The sequence below is a fragment of the Phocoena sinus genome, chromosome 4, assembly GCF_008692025.1.
Source record: "Phocoena sinus isolate mPhoSin1 chromosome 4, mPhoSin1.pri, whole genome shotgun sequence".
In the NCBI taxonomy this organism is placed as follows: domain Eukaryota; kingdom Metazoa; phylum Chordata; class Mammalia; order Artiodactyla; family Phocoenidae; genus Phocoena; species Phocoena sinus.
Window position 1 is genome coordinate 9,289,451 of NC_045766.1, and position 21,817 is coordinate 9,311,267.

General features: G+C 42.8%; 1 protein-coding gene across 3 annotated transcripts in view; it reads left to right on the forward strand.

The window, feature by feature from the left end:
• TBC1D5 (TBC1 domain family member 5) overlaps positions 1–21,817 on the forward strand; it is a 548,194-nt gene that overhangs the window by 489,411 nt on the left and 36,966 nt on the right. For all 3 annotated transcript variants that reach the window (XM_032630465.1, XM_032630464.1, XM_032630466.1), the window contains one exon: positions 4,261–4,424. In XM_032630465.1, the coding sequence (XP_032486356.1) occupies positions 4,261–4,424 (164 nt within the window). The remainder of the gene's footprint in view (positions 1–4,260; positions 4,425–21,817) is intronic.

The following is a 21,817-nucleotide window of genomic DNA, read 5'->3' on the forward strand; positions in this document are numbered from 1 at the left end:
CCCAAGTGCCGCGGAGCGGCTGGGCCCGTGGGCCATGGCCGCTGAGCCTGCGGGTCTGGAGCCTGTGCTCCGCAATGGGAGAGGCCACAACAGTGAGAGGCCCGCGTACCGCAAAAAAAAAAAAAAAAAGAAAAAAAAAAAGAAAGGAGAAATTAAGACAATCACATAAACAAAAACAGAATCCAATGCTAGCAAATCTGCCCTGTAAGACATAATAAATGGAGTCCTGTGGGCTGAAATGAAGGGATACTATAAGTGAATTCAGATCCACATAAAGAAAAAGAGCACCGATAAAGGTAACTACATAGGTAAATATAAAATACAGTATAAATGTATTTTGTTTATGTCTTATTAACAGAACAGTACTACCCAAATTGATCTATATATATTCATCACAATCACCCTCAAAATCTCAGGTGTCTTTTTGGGAGAAACTGACAAGGTGATCATAAAACTCATCTGGAAATGCAAAATCCCCCTAAAGGCAAAAAAACAGTCTTGAAAAAGAACAAAATTGGAGAACTCATACTCCATGATTTCAAAACTTACTGTGTAGCTACAGTAATCAAGACAGTGTGGTACTGTCATAAAGATAGGCATGTGTAAATGGAATAGAGTTGAGAGCATAGAAATAAACCCTTACATTTGTGGTAAGTCGATTTTCAACAAGGGTACCAAGACCATTCAGTGGGGAAATAGTCTTTTCTAGAAATAGTACTGGGAAAACTAGATCTCTGCATGAAAAAGAATGAACTGGAACTACTTCCTCACATTATGTACAAAAATTAACTCAAAATGGACCAGACTTAAATGCAAAAGCTAAAACTATAGCACTCTTAAAAGAAAATGTAGGAGTAAATCTTTGTAATTAGGCAATATCTTCTTAGATATATTGCACAAGCAACAAAAGAAAAAATAGGTAAATTCATCAGAATTAAAAACTTTTTGGTTTCAAAGGATACCATTAAAGTGAAAAGGCAGTACACAGAATGGGAGAATTCTTTGCAAATCATATCTCTGAAATAGAATATATGAAGAATCCTTACAGCTTAACCATAAAAAGACAAATAACCCAGTGTTAAAAATGGGCAAAAGATTTGAATAGGTGTTTCTCCACAGAAGATATACAGCTATCTAATAAGCACATGAACGCAACATCGTTAGTCATTTGCATTGGTAAATTGCAAATAAAAATCACAGTGAGATACCACTTCATACCCACTAGGGTGGCTAAAATAAGAAACAGCCAAAAATATGTGTTGACAAGGATGTGGAGAAACTGGAACCCTCATAGGATGCTGATGGAAATGTTAAAATGGTGTAGCTATTTTCAAAACCAGTTTGGCAGTTTCTCAAAATGTTCAATACAGACTTACCATATTGACCCAGCAGTTTCACTCCTAGGTACTGACCCAAGAGAAATGAAAACATAGGTCCACACAAAATTTTATACACGACTGTTTGTGGTACAAACATAATAATAATAGCCAAGAAATGGATACAAGCTATAAATGTCCATCAACTGATGAGTGGATAAGCAAAATGTGGTCTATCCATACAACAGAGTATTATTTGGCAGTAAAAAGGAATGAAGTACTGACACAGACTACAGCATGAATGCACCTTGAAAACATTGTGCCAACTGATAGAAGCCAGGCACAAAAGACCACATATTGTATAATTCCATTTATATGACATTTCTAGAAAAGGCAGAGCCATAGAGACAGAAAGTAGATTAGTGGTAGCCAGGGGGTATTGGGAGGAACTGCTAATGGGCACAGGTTTGGGTTTTTTGGTGATAAAAATGTTCTAAAATTAGATGGTGATAGTTGAGAATCTCTGTGAATATACTAAAAACCGCTGAATTATACATTTTAAAAGGTGAGTTTTATGGTATGTGGATTATATCTCAATAAATCTGTTATTTTTTTATAAAGGCAATTTTCACATTTAGTCTGTTTACAATAAAAATGTATTTACGAATTAGTGGCATAATTTTAAAAAGAGAAAATAAATAGGTGGTTCCTGAGGTCTTTTTCAGCTCCAGCGTTCTAGGACCCTCTACCAGTGAGCTTGTCGCCATGCAGCATAGCCCAGGGAAGTTATGACCTAGAGCCTGCGGGTGGGTGGGAGACAGACAGAGGCAGAGGAGGGAAGAAGGGAAGGTGTGGGAGACTTAGACAGTCTAGACCCTGACATCAACATCAGATGCTTCTATGGCCTGGGACTCTGCTGCCCCTCCTTTCCCAACCTCAAGACCGCCTCTGTCCTCCTCAGGGCTCAGCTCTGACATCACCCACTGCAGGTTGGATTCTCCAGGAAGCAGACCCTGAGACGGAGTTAGAAGTACACAAGGCTTACAGGGGACTAACATCTGTGAAAGGAAAAGAGGAGGGGCTGGAACTAAGAAGGGGGGTGTCATCAGACTGCGAGGCAGACCTCACGGAGGTCTCTGGAGGCTCAGCAGGAAGCCTTGAGGCTGAGTTCCTAGTAGAAGAGCCCTGTGTCGTCAGGTGGAAATGGGTCGGCCCTTTACTGCTGGTCGCTGACTGACAGTCACGTGTGAAAACCGACTTTATAAAAGTAACAGCTTTATTGAGGTATAATTCATATGCCATCAAATTTACTTTTCTTTAAGTGTATCATTCAGTGGTTTTTAGCATATTCACAGAGATGCTCACCTCATACCGCTATCTAACACTTGGAGTTAAACTTGACCCTTCTCATTCCTCTCATGGATTCGTCAGTAAATCTCATCAGTTTTGTATAGAATCTGACCTCTTCTCACCACCAAGCTGTGATCATTCTGCTGACTTGGATTTTTGCAATGGCAAAAATTGTTTCCCCTCTTTTTTTGCTCTCTGCCAACCCTAAACTGTTCCCAATGCAGCAGTCAGAGGGATCCTTTTAAAATGAAGTCAAATCATGTCACTCTCCTGCTCAAGTCCTCTAGCAGCTTCTACTGGCTTCGCTTCTCAGAGGAAAAATCATCAAAATTGTCTACAATTCCTCACCTGACATGATGCCCCCAGGCCCCATCTCCTCCCCCCATTCTTAGCTTTAGCCACACTGACCACTCTGCTGTTCTTCAGAACCACTAAGGTCCTGCTTGGGGCCTTGGTACTTACTGTCCCTTCATATTGTCTGCAAAGCTGGTATTTTACCTTCTTCAAGTTTTTGCCCAAATGTCCTGCACCTCATTTCTCAGTGACACCTTCCCTGACCATCCTATTTCAAACTGCACACCTTCCTCCGACACTGACAATCCCCTTTCCTGCTTTCTTTTTCCCCACGGTGTTTACTACCATCTAAAATCATATATATTTTATGAATGTATGTGTCTGTCTCCCCTCACTAGAAACTGAGTGCCTTGAGGGATGGGAGTTTAGATGGCTCAGTTTCCAGTCTCCCTGCCCCGCTAAGTGCCTGATACTTACTAGGCGCTCAGTTACTATGGGTGAATGAATGAATAACTGAATGCACACCAGGTGCTGCGCTAGGTCCTTAAATCCTCATAACAACCTTCCAGAAACGTCCCCATCGTATACGTGAGACCTGCGTGGGTCTGGCCGTAGCCAATTCTGTTCACCTATCTTCTGCGCCGTGCTGCCCTCCCAGCAGGCCTTCCTAGAGCCCTTGCTCCTGTCTAAGGGAGCTTTGTGGCTCCAGAACCTCTCAGTGCAAAAGGCACTGCAGGGAGTCACAGATGCACCCACTCTGATGTGGGGACCAGTCTTGATGTAGCCCTTGAGCCAGCACCTTGTCCCATTTCCAGATGCTTCTACTATGGCCTGGGGGTAGCGGTGTATCTGTTCTGCAATTATTGAAAAGGAAAGGGGTGCTTTTGAAAAACTGGTGAAGGATTTAGGGGTTTTTTTTTTGTGTATATTAATAATATAATGTGCCATATAATTGTTTCTGGCTTCTGTTATTAAGGATGATTCCATTAGTGGGGGAAAATCCAGTCATTTCACCTGTGATTTCTGAAAATTGGATTTTTTTCGTTTTTTGATATGCGTACCACACTTGGACCAGTGTAGTTTAAATAACGCACAGAAAACTAGAGCACTACTTCATTGTTTTAAAAAATCGACAGCTATTCTGATACATAAAAATACATGCATCTTAACACTCCACAGCGTCATCATGTTGACAGTGTGAATAAAGAAGTATTCTAATTGATCATTTATTAAAAGCAGTAAATTCAGTAGCAGTGAAAGAGTCTGGTGTCTCATTATTGCTACTTAATTTTTCTTACAGGACAAAGCTCTAAAAACATCCGTTCATCTCCAAGCATTGAGAGTTTGCCTGGAGGAAGAGAGTTCACTGGCTCCCCACCTTCATCTGCTACTAAAAAGGATTCCTTTTTCAGCAACATCTCCCGTTCACGCTCACACAGCAAAACTATGGGCAGAAAAGAATCTGTAAGTATTTTAAGGACGGTTTTCTTTTTATCCTACATTTTCCTCTAGAATGCTGCATTTGTGAAAGTCTCTCTTCGTGCCTAGTTTTATAAAGTTCTTAAAATTTTTATGGACTAAAATGAACTATTTCATCAGAAGTATTTTTATTATTATAATTTAGTAATATTTTAACGCTCTGATCTATATTACACTGGGGTGGGGGTGAGGGGAAGTAGCATCAATTAAAATAAGTTGAATCCCAAATCTTCATCCTTTTTTTTCCTCTACAAATGCCTTTGTCAAAGCCTGTACTGTCTTCTAAAATGCTAAGAAATAACATTATACCAAACCATAGAATAAGACACTTAAACCAAGCTGTTTTTTTCAGTTTTAAGTATTTCTTGAAAATGAAAAACAGCTATTTTACCAATTGTTTTAAAAAGTTGTACAGATTACCTTTAAATTATGGTGTATTGATAGCTGCTGTCTAAGATCCTTTGTATGCATTACTCAAAAGGACACAGCTAGCGCATATCAACTACAATACTTAAAAAATCTCGTTTCTTGGGCTTCCCTGGTGGCGCAGTGGTTGAGAGTCCGCCTGCCAATGCAGGGGACGCGGGTTCGTGCCCCGGTCCGGGAAGATCCCGCATGCCGCGGAGCGGCTGGGCCCGTGAGCCATGGCCGCCGAGCCTGCGCGTCCAGAGCCTGTGCTCCGCGATGGGAGAGGCCACAACAGTGAGAGGCCCACGTACCGCAAAAAAAAAAAATCTCGTTTCTGAAAAAATGTTTAAGTCACCTTCACAAGAGATAAAACATTTAGTCACACTTTATAGCTATTTCAACCCAGTATTCTAATAGGAAGAATTCATCTGCCCACTGGAAGAGGCTGTAAATGCAAGGTCTTACAGCCAAGGACTAGCTGTTGCTGAAACAGTGCTAAGATGGAGGGGTGGGCTGTACGACCTTTGAGGGATAATTATTTAAGGTACATAGGCCAGATAACAGCATGGTATCTATCTGCGTGACTGTATGACACTCAGCTTCCTGGTGCTTCTGCCACCTCATCTGCAAGTTAAACAACATACTTTGCCCTCTGAAGGGAAGAGTTCACCACATACTCTCTCGGGGCGCTTTCCACGTGTAGGAACCGTGCTTCTCTAATTTGTAGAAGAGCAGAGTGGAACTTCCATTTGCAAATGGCAGCTTTAATGCAAGCAGTTAGCTCTGCTGCCTCCTAAACTCCACTCCAGGAACAGTTAAGGTCATTTCAGGTAAACCCTAGAGGAATAAGGAAACAGGAGAGACCATAGCCGCTAGCTTTTTGTTACTTGGAAAGCAGATGTTAAGTGGAAGCTAACTTAGCGGCCTAAGAAAGCTGTGCATGCTAAGCCAGCAGTAGGGAAAAACCAAGAAGCAACCTGAGATAGTAAAACCCTCTAGAAGCTCAGGAACTGGAAACGGGGTGAAGGTGGAGCTGAAGACATGAGGACTGGTTAGAGGTTTCTTTAAAAAGCGGATAGATTCCCATCCTCACTCTGGCAGAAGACTGGAGGTTTAATTCTCTGGGAAGTGCGAAACAGAATGTCTCTGGACTGAGAGAGATCAGGAATATTCGAGTATGAGACCACCTTCCTGGAAAAGGGTGTTGAATATATTTAAATACTGAATTGAGATCCCCAGGCCTCACCCCACTTGCTTCCCAGAACACCAGTAAGTATGTCCCTTCAGGCAGGAGATTGGAAGGGTTTTCTCTAGGCAGAAGTCACAAATTAGAAAAACCTTAGGGGTTCTCCAGGGAAATAGCCAGTTCACTTTACAGTGAACTCAACCATCACAGACCCATCTAAGCACAGAAATTTCTCTTAACTTGTAGTTCACACTATTTTATATGAACAGGACAGGCAAGAATCACCAGATACTAGAGGAGAGCATCTAATAGTGACAGACAGGAACAAATAGATAAAAAGCAACTGGGAAGAAACAAGTCTTTGCAGGAGAACGCTTCAGAAAAAAATATTCATCCGGAGAATAACAACAACAACAAAAGCTATTAGAAATTAAAAGATGACATCTGAAATGTAAAACTCAATAGAATAGTTGGAAGATAAAATTGAGGAAACCTCCCCAGAAAATAGGATACAAGACAGAAATGGAAGGTAAGAGAAATAAATATAATAAATAAAAAAAAATTAGAGAACCAGCCCAGGAGGTTCAAAATCTAAAAAAAACAGGAGTTGCAGAAAGAGGGAACAGAGAAAGTGACAGGAAGGAAATAATCAAAAATATAATTCAGTTAGTTTTTCCACTAATGAAAGACCTGAGTTTTCAGATTGAAAAAGGTCATAGAAGGTCCCACGTGAATAAAAACAAACCCACACCCAGATACACCACCGAAAAGGCTCAGAACCCTGGGAACAAAGAGATACCCTACAAACATGTAGAGTTGGGGAAAAATAAAGATTTCCAACAAAGGGTGAGGAATTACAATAGCTACAAATTTCACATGGCAACACCAGAAGTAAGACAATGGAGGAGAAATTCCTTCAAAGTTCTGAGGGGAAATTACTCCCAGCCTAGATTCAGTCCCTAGCTAAGCTAATTATATGTGAGGGCCACTTTCAGACATTCAAGATTCAAAAAATGTATTCACATGCGCCCATTCTCAGAATCCACTGGAGGATGTGCTCTACAAAAATGAGGACAGGTACCAAGGATAAAGGATACATGAGAACAGGAAATAGAGCAACCAGAGCGAGACAAAAGGATTCCTCAGAAGGGTAATGCAGGGAATCCCGGAGTATACAAAGCATGACTGTTTAGCAGATCCAAAGAGCAGCAGCCAGCCCGGACTGGAGCAACTCAAAAGGTTCCAGACAGTTTTCTCTAAAAAGACGAAATTGGAAGAATGACTCGTATATTTGGACAAATCGAGAAATTTACACAGCTACAGGTGGGTTTAGGTTTGAATTAGTGATAACTTTTTAAAAATGAAGCCATTAAAACACAGGACAACTATATGCCAATAAAAATGAAAAAAACACAGGACAAGGTAACTCCAAAGAAAAACCAAGGGTGTACAGGAAAAGACAGAAAGGTATTGATAAACCCTGTCACTGAGCCAGGCCTGGAATTTACATAAACATTATTATGTAAGTCTGTTGACTGTTAATGGTGATAAAAATCCATTGAGAAAGGTGGGTGGGGAACTGCGTTTGCTTGGGGAGGGGAAGGGGTAGGTGGTGGTCAGAAGAGCCGCATCTTCATCTTCTTTCCTGGAAAATCAGCGAATAATACTCTAGAAAAATCAAGAGGTGGCAATGTAAGCTAGAGCTATAAAGGTGAGAAAAAAAGCACGCGTAAAAGAGTTGAAAGGTTGCTAGAGCAGGAAGCAGAGGGTGGGGCTGTGTGAACTGCTTTTCGTAACAAGCCTCGTAGAACCATTGGACTCTTTTCAGCGTTACATATGTAACTCAGATTAAAAATAATAACTAAAAATCTCAACAAAAATAGGATGTATTGGCATAATAAATTAGTAGAGGAGTTGTCTGCCTGTACAAAGAGCATGTCTCTGAAGAACCAGAGTAAGGAATAACAAGTGAGAAGGCAGACGGAGACAGGTCTGATTTGCGTTCTGTCCTCTTCTGGTGCCATATGGGTTAGCCTACAGCACCAACTAATTACTTTTCTTTATGGTGCTACTGTAACTTAAAGCTGAGCAAAAATAGAAACAGCGTACGTAGACCTGCTGTGAACCCAGAAACAGAAGGCCCAACTCTTATTCAAAATTTAGTATATTGCCTAAGTTGTGGGAAGTAAGTAGACAGAACTTTTCAAGAGAAAGTGCACAGTTTTCCGAGTTACAGGTTATTATTTTAGGAAATAATTTATCGTGGTCAGTGCTCTTTGCCACATCATTCCAGTTCTGCGCCACTCTGGGCACTGGATGGGATTGCACCACCCCCCACCCCCCCCCACCGTCCCCTGGGACCCGTTGGAGCTGTGTGGCCTGTTGTGTCCCGTGAGTTGGGAACGGCAGTGGCAGGCATGTGTTGCCACTGCAGGGTTTTCCACAGCCCTCTCCTTCCCTCTGGCATGGTGAGCAGAACCCACGTGTCAGCCCATGATAGACGTGGAGCCTGAGTGAGAAACAAGCCTTTACTGAGTTAAGCTGAGATTGCTGCTTTGCACAGCGTACTGCACAGTTGGAAATGTTCAGGCCCAGAGCTGAGATTCATTCTCCCATGGGACCACCAGAGTGGTCCCGGTGGCACCAGAGCCTGTGACGAGGCACCGACCATCCTTGCGCCCACTTTGCTTTCATTTCCAGCCCCATTTAGTGTGATACAGGGGTTCTCCATGTCCTTAGAAAAGTTCAAGGTAATTTTTCATTAATATCATCATCATCACCAGTTTCTCACGCAGCAGGTGGCCAGAAACTGAAGCAAGGACATCTGTTGCTTTGGGTCCCTAGTGCCTTAAACTGTATGATGCCTTTCAGATTTCAAGACTCAGCTGATCTTTTAAAGTATCCCGGGGTTAAGAAATGGTTGATGTCAGTTAACAAAAGGCTGAAATAGCAGTTGAAAACAGACATTAAAACAAAAGTAACCGGGCTTCCCTGGTGGCGCAGTGGTTGGGAGTCCGCCTGCCGATGCAGGGGACACGGGTTTGTGCCCCGGTCCGGGAAGATCCCACATGCCGTGAAGCGGCTGCGCCCGTGAGCCATGGCCGCTGAGCCTGCGCGTCCGGAGCCTGTGCTCCGCAACGGGAGAGGCCACAACAGTGAGAGGCCTGCGTACCGCAAAAAAAAAAAGCAAAAACAAACAAACAACAACAAAAATAGTAACCTAGTAAGTCGCTATCAACCTAAAAGTGGTGAAATCTGCTTATAATGTGTCTAATCTTATCATTGAGAAACAGTTTTTTTCAGCATCAATATAGGTATGATGTATTTTGGACAAGAATCACGTATTAGGTCATAGAACTTATTTCCTCTCACTGTTGCCTTTTATGGATCATAGAAAGGCTTTCTGTAATCCACAGGCTACCTTTTTTAAATGAAGGTGTATCACATTTACTCCGGGTAATGCCCCCGATCTGGTTGTATAATAGAAGAACACAAAACTCAGCTAAGACTCTAGAGAGGTAACAAATTAAGCTTTGTGTGATGTGTTTATAAAAGACACTGTTTTCTGAAATGCAAGCAAACTAGTAGGAAGTTTTAAGAATTGACCTTACTTCTTTATCAGTGGTGGATTGTTTTGAGGATTGGTATTTATTCATGAAGATGATTTTCCCTCTGCTTTGTTTCCCAAAAGAGTCTTTAGGGCTCACCTAACTCCATCCAGGTTCTAATCAAGCTCTGATTTTTCAGTCTTGAGGAAGTTGGCAATTTTGATACTTAAGTTTTCATGCTTTATTTCACATAGTAATATAAATGACATCCAGTACTTAGTTTTCTAGAAATCTATTTTAGTTGGTCATTCATCTGACTGCTAAATAAATTTTAACTTGTTTTAGCATCATTAGTCACGTTCTCTGATTGTTGCCAAGTCGTTTTCCGAGAATATATTTGCTAAGGTTAAAGATAGGGACTATGAGAAAGACTCTAAAATTGATTTGTGTAGGTGAATGAGTTCTAATCTTGAAGCACATTAGCCAACTAAACGATCTTTTCTGAATTCCTGATGAACTGCAAGACATTATGCTATGCTTTGTGACATTTACATACCAATCTCCAAAGATCTAAACTTGTAAATGGTTCAGAATCCTCTCTAAACCACAGGAAATCAAAATTATCTGAGCTGAAAGTCCCTGCATAAGACAGAGTGTGTAACGAACTATCCACCACCTGCGGATTCGCAGCACCACTGGGGGTGCCACCCTGTGTCTTTATGACCCCCGCACGCACTCATCTTTCTCCTACAGTAGTTTGAACATATGCCTTTGTCATACTAATAGGATTTATTTTTATCGTATTCATTGATCTCTCCTTTATCACAACAAAATGACAAAAAGTTTCAGATGAGTGAAAACAGATTTGAAAGCAGACTCATACTTCTGGAAGTATAGACAACCTGAACATTACCTGATCTACATTACCTGATTACATCATCTCCGGTCATGTTCTAGTAATTGGAATTCAAGACGTATCCATATAAGACATATGAGAGCAGTCCCAATGAAGGTGCTTACAGTGAAACTGGGGAGGGGAGAACACATCAAAAGTTAAGTAATAATTACACTAAATAAAAATATAACTCATCAGCAGGAGAGGCATAAGATGGTTTAATGCTATCCAACAGTAAAGACAGTAACTAATATGGATTCAAAAGATAGACCACCATGGGCTTTATTGGTCCAGACAAGCTTCGTGTGAGAGATTAGACTTGAACCACAGACATATTTCTTCTTCCACCAACTGCAACCATTGTTTTCTCTCATGAAGACCCCGAGACTTCCTAGGAGAGACAGTGGGGGGCGGATATTGAACAGGTGGTCAGCAGAGCCTGCCATAGCTGTTCTCTCCTCCCTCACGTCCTCTGACAGAGTGTAAGATAGTTGGGCTTATATCAAGTTGCTTTTGGTAAGAGTAAGAGAAATTACCGTCTCAAATGAGGAAGTTTGTTGCTTATTATCTAAAATAACAAGAGTCCCGAGAGAGGCAGGTGTGGAGTTGGATGATTCAGCACTGGGGTCACCAACTTTCCATTTGGCCACCTCAGTGTGTTGGCTTTGTCCTCAACACGCTCCCGGTCCCGCCATTTTTCTCAAGAAGGCTGCCACAGAACCCAGCAGGTGTCCTGTCGCCCCTACCCCCTCACACGCACACAGCGTCTTCTAGGGAAGTCTGGAAGTTCCCCGGCAGGCTTTCCCTCCCGTCTCATCGGTTGGGCAGAATTAAATCCCATGCCCACTGTAAACCCAGTCAGCCAGGGGAAAGGTTTAGAGAAGTCCACGGCGGTGGGGAAAGGTGGTAGGAGCGGGTGACCAGACACTTTGATGGACCAATTATCCCTGAAGTATTAATTGCCGAAACGGTTCATCTAATCCTTCCCTAAAACATTTACGTTTGAAAAGAGCCAGTTCTGTTGTATCAGTGATGTTTTAGTTGTAGATTTTCAGGCAGCTTGAGTTGGACTGGTAGTTGGAAGAGGGAAATTGAGCAGTGGCCTTCCCAGTAGGTCAGAATTTTCCTGGCTATATGATTTTTCTCTTCAGTCAGTGATGTATACTTCCTAAGAAGGTATATTATGTGGAAAGTATTGATTATAATGGATTTTTTATGGGCTTCTGCATGGAATTGAAAACTGGCATCTAGAGTGTATCTAATTACAGGACTTTTTTCAAATAATATATAATTGTAATCTCTCACTTAATCAGTAATACTAATGATAACTGGATTAAAATACAGTCCTATTGAAAATACATTCCCATTTAAGATAGTTCATTGAAATGAATAGATATAAAATGAATTTAAGTATCAGTTTTTCTGGCTTCTTTTTTAAGTCTCACGATAGGGATTTTAATTTAAGGCCAAAATGAACTCAGATAGTTGATCCATGATATTTAGTTGTCATTTGGTGTCGTATGAATCGTGCTCACATACCAAACAAGTCTTTCTGCCAGTGTGTCAGCTCGGGGTCAGGGAAGATGGACCATATCTTTGTAGGAGTGTCCCATCCTTCTCTCTCTCTCTTCTTGCCTTACCCAGTCCACGTAATATCATTGCAAAGAAATATGAACGTCAGAGGGAACGTCATAAAGAACGCTCTGTAGTCGACAGCTTGTAGGATGACAATATTAATTTAACTTCCGTTAAACAGGTTTTATAACCAACTTTTAACATCTTTATGCATCAATAAATTTATTTTTAACCAAAACATCTGAGGAGCCTCTGAAAACAGAACGACAGGGAGTGGAATGCTGAACCTTGACTCAATGCCCATTTTAGGGCAGTGAAGATGTTGCCCTTTGGGGTTGAATGAGATGCTTATCCCCTCGTGCTGGGCCTCTTCCCCCATCATTTGTCTTCAGCCCCATAATCTCCATAAAATGCCAAGATGCCAGACCAGACCATGCTGATCACTGCCCCAGAGGCAGAAACAATGGTTTGGGGAGAGCTCAAGTGGAGCAATTAGAAATATTTAGAATCCCTGGCCAGAAATTCCTGTGGGTTTGAATTATCCCAAGTTAAATGTGTCATTGATAGCATTTGCTTCCTTCCAATGGCCTTTCTTGAAACTTGACATTTATTTCACCTTTTAATTCCACGTTACCTTAGAGACAGTAATTTGTGCCCCGAAGTGCACATGTGCATGGCAGGGAAGGAAGTGAGGGCTTCCCATTGTCCCGTGCAGACGGCAGTCAGCCAAGGCCAGAGGCCAAACTGAGGAGACTGTTGGGTGGTCCTCCTTTTCTGCCTCCATGGCACCCCCAGCACCTCCTACCCAGCGCCGTCCTGCTTTTAAGTCTTCTACCCCTAACATCTCATCATCTATCCTTTGAAACACCTATGTTTACTTTTCCAGGATGCTGTATTTTTAATCCACTGGGCTTTACTCCCACAAAGAATGGCTTTGCTCCTGTCGTAGGAACTCTAGGCCTTCTGAGCCAAGGCGCAGGGGAATCTTTGTCAGGCGGCCTGCCCCTTGCCTTGAAACCTTCAGGCCGAGTCACGCCTTTCTGGTTGCTCCTTGTGCCAGAGCTGCTGTACCCAGAGGGTCAGTCAGAGGCCTGGGTGCCTTTTTCCTTCCCTCAGCCCTGCTATCTTCCCCCCAGTGTTTTGCTCCGAGATGCCCGTGTGTCAGGCATTCGTGGATCGGTGTGAGTACTGGGAAGCTCACGTCTCCCGCAGGGGAGAAGGGAGCAGTGACAGGCATCGCCAGTGCAGCCTGGGCACTGCTCACGAGGGCCCCGCGGAGGGCAGGTGGGTGCCAAACCCAGCCTGGGCGAGGCTCACCAAGCAGCAAGCCTGAGTTGGGGGCCGTTTCTTTCTCTGCTCAAAGGTAGTATCCATTCCCCAAGTCCTGTACCCAAAGGAGGTGACTTCTTTCCTAATTAACTTAAAAGCATGTCTGAGGTTAGTAAAGGCCCCAAGAGGGAGTTGCCATTGTTGGAAAGATTCAGAATCTTTCTGTACTGTGGCAGTGATGATTTAAAAAACATGGATGATACCAGGAAAACCTGCTAGCAATGACACAAATAACTAATAATAAGATGAGAAAGGAAAAACAAAAATAAAATTCATTTGACCATAAAAATAATAATAAACATAATCATTGACACAGAGAGTTCACCATTCATGCTTTATTAAGCCTCTTAATAAGCATGTCTGTCATTACAAATGCGCCTGATTAACTGTCGTAACTTTATTTGATTAGATTAGTAAACTTTGCTCATATACGCTTGACCTTCGTCTGAGGTGTTTGCTTGTGAGGTACAGTTGGTCACGAGCAACTTTTTAAAATACGTGAAAAAAGCAACCACCAAGACGGCTCCCAGCGCTGACATTACAGTGTGGCCGAAGGGTTTACAAAGCCTTGACTGTATGGATCACCAGAAGGTAAGACAGTCCAGTTCCCAAGCTTCCTTTTTATCTAAGATGATGGCAAAGCCACTCCTCCTTTCCCTCAGAATCGCTACCAACTTAGTACAGTTCCGTCGATAGCCTCATCATTTCTAGTCAGCACGGCATGTTCCAAAGTTACCTAGGTCAGTTGGTAGAAACTTTAACAGCAGTAACTCAAAGCATGATGATTGTAATAAGCCAAGAACAAATTAGCTTTATATTAAATTCTAAAAAGCTATGGGCTACCTTGGAAAATGAGAGAAAAGGGTAAAGAAGTGTTTCAGCTGGAAAAGTACTTACGAAAGGGGCCACTCCTCCCCCACCCCCATCATTTACTCGTAGACCCCTGACTAGACTGATTCCTGCTTTTCTTGGTCATATTTCCCAATTGTTTTTTCACCTTTGATGTTCTTACTGTTCTGCTTTAACACTTCTTTTACCTCGTTCCTTCGTCTGGAGCATATTCCTTTGCCATTTCATTTTGTTTAAGTCTCTATTTGTATTTTTATGTATATAGTAGGGGCTAGTTATGTTTCTTGACCTTGCAGAAGTGGCCCTCTGTCAGGGATGTCCTGTTTCCCAGCAGTACGCTCCCCTTTCATCACCCAAGGACCAGGGACCAGCTGGTCCCAGGGTAGTGTCTGGCCTGCATTCGTGGACTCTGTCTGCAGGCTGCAGGATCACAGTTTTCTTGTTTCTGGTGTCTGCCCCCAGGTGGGTGAGGCTGGTCTAGAGGCTTGTGCAGGCTTCCTGGCAGGAGGAGCCAGTGCCTGCCCACTGGTGGGTGGAGCTGGTGCCTGGCCCTCTTGGGGGCAGGGCCGTGTCAAGGGGTGTGTTTAGAGGGGGCCGTGGGTTCAGGAGGACTTAGGCAGGCAGCCTGTCTGCTGATACGTAGGGCTGTGTTCCCGCCCTGTTGTTTGGCTTGAGGTGTCCCAGCACTGGAGCCCACAGGCTGTTGGGTGGAGCCAGGTCTTGGAACTAATGACCCAAGCAAGATGTCACCCTCCAGCGAGAGTCCACGAAGATGAATACTCCCCGATATATCTGCCACCAATTTTTATGCCCCCAGGTTGAGCCACAGCTGCCCCCCGCCTCCCCAGGAGACCCTCTGAGACCCTCATGTAGGTCTGGCCCAGGTTCCTGTGAAGTAACTGCTTTTGCCCTGGATCCCAGTGGGCACGAGACCTTGTGTGCGCCCTCCAAGAGTGGAGTCTCTGTTTCCCCCAGTCCTGTGGAGCTCCTGCAGTCAAGCCCCGCTGGCCTTCAAGGCCAGATGCTCCGGGGGTCCTCCTCCCGATGCGAGACCCCCAGGTAGAACTGTAAACAAGGTCATGAAAGTTTGCAACATCTACCTGAGTTCTTTCATGTGTCCCCTCTGATATCTCAAGGATTCCACTAACAGGGAAGTGGAAAGAACTGGCAAAGTGATATCATTAACCTGCCCACATACACACGTACCCCCCCACCGCACAGTCCAGAAGACGGCGGGGGTCCCAACATGCAGAATTACGCCCCAATCAGTCTAGAATAAACTCTGAGAAGTGCTGCCACATCGCTTAGCATCAGGGTGTGCTCAGTCTACACTCTAGGTAGTCTTCTGGGTCTGGAGCATATCTGTATACTCCACATGCATCTCTTACTCATCCATCATGGTATAAAGATACATATTCTGTGAAACATCAAGAACAATACTTTGGAAAATGAAATTGAAGAAAAAAAGAATGAAACCAGCAAGGAAACACTAGGTAATAATGCTAACATTTACAGAAATCTTAAATTCATCCCTAGACAACAATCAAACTTTAATCTCATCCAGCTAGACTATTAATAGCTATTTACTGCCCGGGATGAATGAATGTTGAGTTTTTTCTCAGTGTCTATAATCAAATTCACCCATCCGTAGGCTCTGTTATGACTAAACTCCATTTTGATACCCTTGATGAAAGTCTCCAAATTAGGTTTGAAGGTTGGGTCAGCACAAGATTTTTTTTTCCCCCCTCAAATAAATGAGCAGGCCTGATTCTTTTGCCAGGAACTGAGATTTAAATTTATGAGATGGACTGATCGAATGTTAAGACTGTTTCAATCCTGGACCTTGAATTTCATTCCGAAGAGAGCATCATTATTTAGGATGCTTTGAGCTGACTATAATGGAAATCCTGACTCAAACCGATTCAAAGAGTAAAGAAAATTATTAGCTCAAAAAAGTCCGAAGACCTGCTCATTCCTGGCTTCACATCAGAATCAACTGGAGAGCTTAAAAAAATTCTGGTAACAGAAGTACTGAATCAGAATCTTTTGGGTGGGGCTTGGGTCCTGGTCATTGTTAAAAGCTTCCCAGGGCTTCCCTGGTGGCGCAGTGGTTGAGAGTTCGCCTAACGATGCAGGGGACACGGGTTTGTTCCCCCGTCCGGGAGGATCCCGTGTGCCGCGGAGCGGCTGCGCCCGTGAGCCATGGCCGCTGAGCCTGCGCGTCCGGAGCCTGTGCTCCGCAACGGGAGAGGCCACAACGGTGAGAGGCCCGCGTACAGCAAAAAAAAAAAAAAAGCTTCCCAGCTTGTTCAAATGTACAGTCAAGGTTTGGAGCTGATGATTTAGAAACTCATCAGCATCTTCAAGGGCCCCAGTTCCTTGCACCTCTCTGCCTAGCCCTGCTCAGAGCAGGCCCTTCCTCAGGTTAGAAGCAAGAAAAGGAGAGAGACCGACCGTGTCTTCCTGCGGCTCTGGATTGGGGTGGCCTCCCCTTAGGGGAGGCTCCTGGCTGCAGGACCCTCTTGCGGAGGAAGAGGTGGAGTGAACACGGGGGGCACCGGCGTCCTCGCCGCTCCCGCGCGGAGTTAGAGTTCAGTCAGCCCTGCCCCGTGCCGCCGTGATCTCCAGACCGAAGCTTTTATGCGAACAGTTACCTCTGTGGGAAAATATATCAATTTGATTGTCGTGAGTGTATTGATCTTCAAATGAACAGGCATCTTCCCAACGGTCAGTTTTGCTGGAGGCAGTTTACACGTCCCCCCCAAATCACCAGGCTGTACAAGATCATTAAAAACCACCGGACTCATGGGGAAGATGGGATTGGGGAACGACATTAAAAAACTTCATCAGTGACACATGAAGTAGGAACCTAGTTGGTTTGACACATGTTAAAATGATTACGAAATAAAGAAATACTGCAATAAATATGACCCTTTACCTTGAAAAACACCTGCTACTTGGTTGGAGAAGTGAACATCGTCGGAAAGGTCGCAGCTTATGAGTTACAGTGAAGTAACGGAAGGAGAATTCTCTGGAATCTGACAGATTTGGGTTACGGGTGCAGCTTGTCACACACACCGTGAACCCAGGTCGCTGGCAGATGTGTGAGGTGTGCACATGAATGCATTCTGTGTATTCCTGCGTGTCTGGGTCCAGCTTCGCGCAGTTGTCTGCATTCACCCAGTGTTGCTTGTGGATGCAGCTGTGCATAAGCAAACATGGGGTTCACGCTGTGCTCCGTTGTTCCCTAATCCATCGATCTCGTTGGAACAAGTTCACATTTTCAAAACAAGCATCATAACAGAACTGACTCTACTCTGGGTGTGACGTGCAGCTTCTGAGTTTGGTTGGGTTGGGGAAAGGAAGTTATAGAAAGATTACACTTTCTGTATTAATTTTTTGTTCCCAGTTCAGTAACTGAGTTCTCAGTTCTCGGTTCAATAACAGTACCCTGCTAATCAGAACTTTTAGAATAAGTCCATTTTGATAATGGCCACATACATCCCTAGTATTTATAACATCGGCTTTCTCGCTGTGAATGTCTGAGTCCCCATCAGAATTCTGCAGAGGCTCCTTCTTCCCCGGGATAAATCTTGAGGCACAGCCTGCAGGGCCCTTGATACTCTCACCGTGTCCAGCATTACAGTGAGAGCCTCCCTCCAAATCCCCAGCCTTTCAGGAATGCACAGCTGTTTCGTACCTCCAGTCAAGCGCGCTGTCTCACACCTCTGTGCTACTTTGCTCCACTGTCTTTTCTGACCAAAATGATTCATGAGGCCCTAAAACTCCTAGAGTTCCTTCCAGTCTCTGCCCAAGCACCTTGTGTCCCATGGAGCCTTCCCTGCCACCCTCTGGAAGCTTTAAGCACTTTCAGGAGGTAGCTGTGGTCCCACTGAAGCTACCGATTCTGGAGTCCCTCCCCTAATCTACGGAAGCAGCATCTAAAGATGAGGCATGTCCTAGGTTATCTGCAGTTGCTTCCTTTGCTTTCACTGTCTGAGAACTGCTTGTATTTAGTTATAAGGCTTTTCCAGGCACTTGTCTCTATCACAGTATCTCCTGAGCCAGATATTGTGTCTGGCACTCAGTAAATGTTTGGGAATGAATGAAGGCTGTTGAGGGTTTTTTCCTGCTGCACAAGGATTCAGACGCATTAGGCTTTCCTCTGGCCTATTCTAGAACCTGAAAAGTCACCTCATTTCCCAGTGGCATTCACCAACCACATATGAAAAATAGCAAGAGTTGTTGGTATCTAGTGAAAATGGGGTTTTTATAAATTAGTTTAAGGGACAAAAATTTTTTAAGTGTGATAGGTATATAAATAAACCAGTAATTTAGAGAATTATTTCCTTCTCACATTTTTTTTTTTTTATTCCAGAAGTCTCAGAACTGGTAATGTTTGTGTTAATCAAAGCTGTTCCAACAGTTGGTTTCCTTTTACCAATTATAACTTAAAGTACTTCGTAAAGCATGCGTGATCCTCAACTTGGATTTTTGTAGGGTGCCATTTTTTGTTTGTCTCTAACGGGACATCAGGGGGTCAGTAGCCCAGATCATTGTGGTACAGGGGTGCACATTTCATCCTCACACAGGTCAATTAGCCTTGCCGTAAAGAAGCAGTGTTGGCTGAGGCCCTTCTGTCTGGGTCAGCCATTGTGCAGACGCCTACTTTGGTGCCAGAAACAGCAAGGGAGAGCACGCAGATGGTTCTGCCCAGACAGCAACTCCACGAGAAGGCCGGCCGGAGGCCTCCGTGCTGGCTGGGTGGTTTCATCAGTTGGTCTGATCACGTGTAAGTGGAGAGGGGAAAACCCTTGATAAATAAAGTAACATCTGTGCTAATAGGCATGGTGGAGGAGAGAACCATTCTGGTTTACAAAAGATCGGTCAGGTTGCCTAATTATAAAAATACAACATGAAGGCGATAGCCTAAAAGCCCAAAAGATGGGGACATTCCCCACAAATGCCATTTAGTTAGCCTGTCAAACACAATCCCTTCTAGGAGAGAGCCTTTTTTTTTTCCAGTTAAAATGTTCAGAAGACCGGCAATTGCCTTAACAACTGAGCTTAACATTTCTATACCTTTTGAATTTTTAAAGGCTAGGAAGTTCCTAAGACAAACCATACGCATACGATGATTTTTTTAAAAGAGCAGTAACAGGATTTTTGCAAATAGAAGGTTTATAACTATGCGAGTAAGGTTTTATTCTTCCACTGATTATACCTGTGTGAGGTTGTCCTAGTTAAAGATTTTATTTTAATTTCCAGTATGTTTTTTCAGGACTGTACGTTTATTCCGTTTACTTTAAAATCTATAGTACATGATCCAGTTATTTGTCACTATTCTTTTCTATTTACTCTATTTATTGTGTTTTTGTAAACAACCTCTAGAAAGGCAAAGTTAGATTAAAATAGCTCATAATGTTGAAATGGTAATAGACAGAAAAGCATATTTCTAAATGCTCAATGTATTTAACAGTTATTACTTTTTATGATTATTATTAAAATATCTTCAGAAAATCAGGGATGAATTTAAATACCATAGATAATGACATGCTCTACCATTTTCTTTTTATTGCATTTACATTTGAAAAGCATCCTTTATTCTCGGATATACTTAAACACAGCCTCTGTTTATTGAAAGTTACAGAAGAGAGCATGCATAACCCCCCAAAATTAATTTATATTGGGCTTTAAAATAAGTACTTGTGCAAAAACAGAAATATAGATCAATGGAACAGGATAGAAAGCCCAGAGATAACCCTGCACACATGTGGTCACCTTATCTTTGATAAAGGAGGCAAGAATGTACAATGGAGAAAAGACAGCCTCTTCAATAAGTGGTGCTGGGAAAACTGGACAGGTACATGTAAAAGAATGAACTCAGAACACTCCCTAACACTTCACTGTATACAAAAATAAACTCAAAATGGATTAAACACCTAAATGTAAGGCCAGACACTATCAAACTCTTAGAGTAAAACATAGGCAGAACACTCTATGACATAAATCACACACAGCAAGATCCTTTTTGACCCACATCCTAGAGAAATGGAAATAAAAACAAAAATAAACAAATGAGACCTAATGAAACTTAAAAAGCTTTTGCACAGCAAAGGAAACCATGAACAAGATGAAAAGACAGCCCTCAGAATGGGAGAAAATATTTGCAAACGAAGCAAGTGACAAAGGATTAATCTCCAAAATATACAAGCAGCTCATGCAGCTCAATATCAGAAAAACAAACAACCCAATCCAGAAATGGGCAGAAGACCTAACTAGACATTTCTCCAAAGATGATATACAGATTGCCAACAAACACATGAAAGAATACTCAACATCACTAATCATTAGAGAAATGCAAATCAAAACTACTATGAGGTATCACCTCACACCAGTCACAATGGCCATCATCAAGAAATCTATAAACAATAAATGCTGGAGAGGGTGTGGAGATAAGGGAACTCTCTTGTACTGTTGGTGGGAATGTAAATTGATACAGCCACTATGGAGAACAGTATGGAGATTCCTTAAAAAACTAAAAATAGAATTACCATATGACCCAGCAATCCCACTACTGGGCATGTACCCTGAGAAAACCATAATTCTAAAAGAGTCATGTGCCCCAACGTTCACTGCAGCACTATTTACAATAGCCAGGACATGGAAGCAATCTAAGTGTACATCGACAGATGAATGGATAAAGAAGATGTGGCACATATATACAGTGGAATATTACTCAGCCATAAAAAGAAACGAAATTGAGTTATTTGTAGTGAGGTGGATGGATCTAGAGTCTGTCATACAGAGTGAAGTAAGTCAGAAAGAGAAAACAAATACCGTATGCTAACACATATATATGGAATCTAAAAAAAAAAAAAAAAAACGGTTCTGAAGAACCTAGGGGCAGGACAGGAATAAAGACGCAGATGTAGAGAATGGACTTGAGGACACGGGGAGGGGGAAGGGTAAGCTGGGACGAAGTGAGAGAGTGGCATGGACTTATATACACTACCAAATGTGAAATAGATAGCTAGGGGGAAGCAACCGCATAGCATAGGGAGATCAGCTCTGTGCTTTGTGACCACCTAGAGTGGTGGGAGGGAGACGCAAGAGGGAGGAGATATGGGGATATATGTATACGTATAGCTGATTCACTTTGTTATACAGCAGAAGCTAACACACCATTGTAAAGCAATTATACTCCAATAAAGATGTTAAAATAAATTTTAAAAATAAGTGCTTGTACTTACAGTAGAATAAATTGACCCCAAACAGTGTAAGAATTAGTTCTGAATAGAACAGTGAAGCCACTCTGGACAGAACTGGCACAGGGGACATTGGAAAGCTGTCTTGGGAGCCTGTCACCCTGCTTCTCCTCCCTGCATCCTACTCCATGTTGAGAAGAGGCCTCTTGTACTGTTAGCAAATAGGCATCTAACTATGCAGCCATCTGTTAAAACCGCCTTAGAGCAGGGAAATAGTAAAGTGCTTCACAACCTTCCCAGAGAGGTTGGCAGCTGTATTCAGAAGTAAGACTAAATCCTTACCATTCAGAGTGTGGTCCATGGACCAGCTGTGTAGTCAT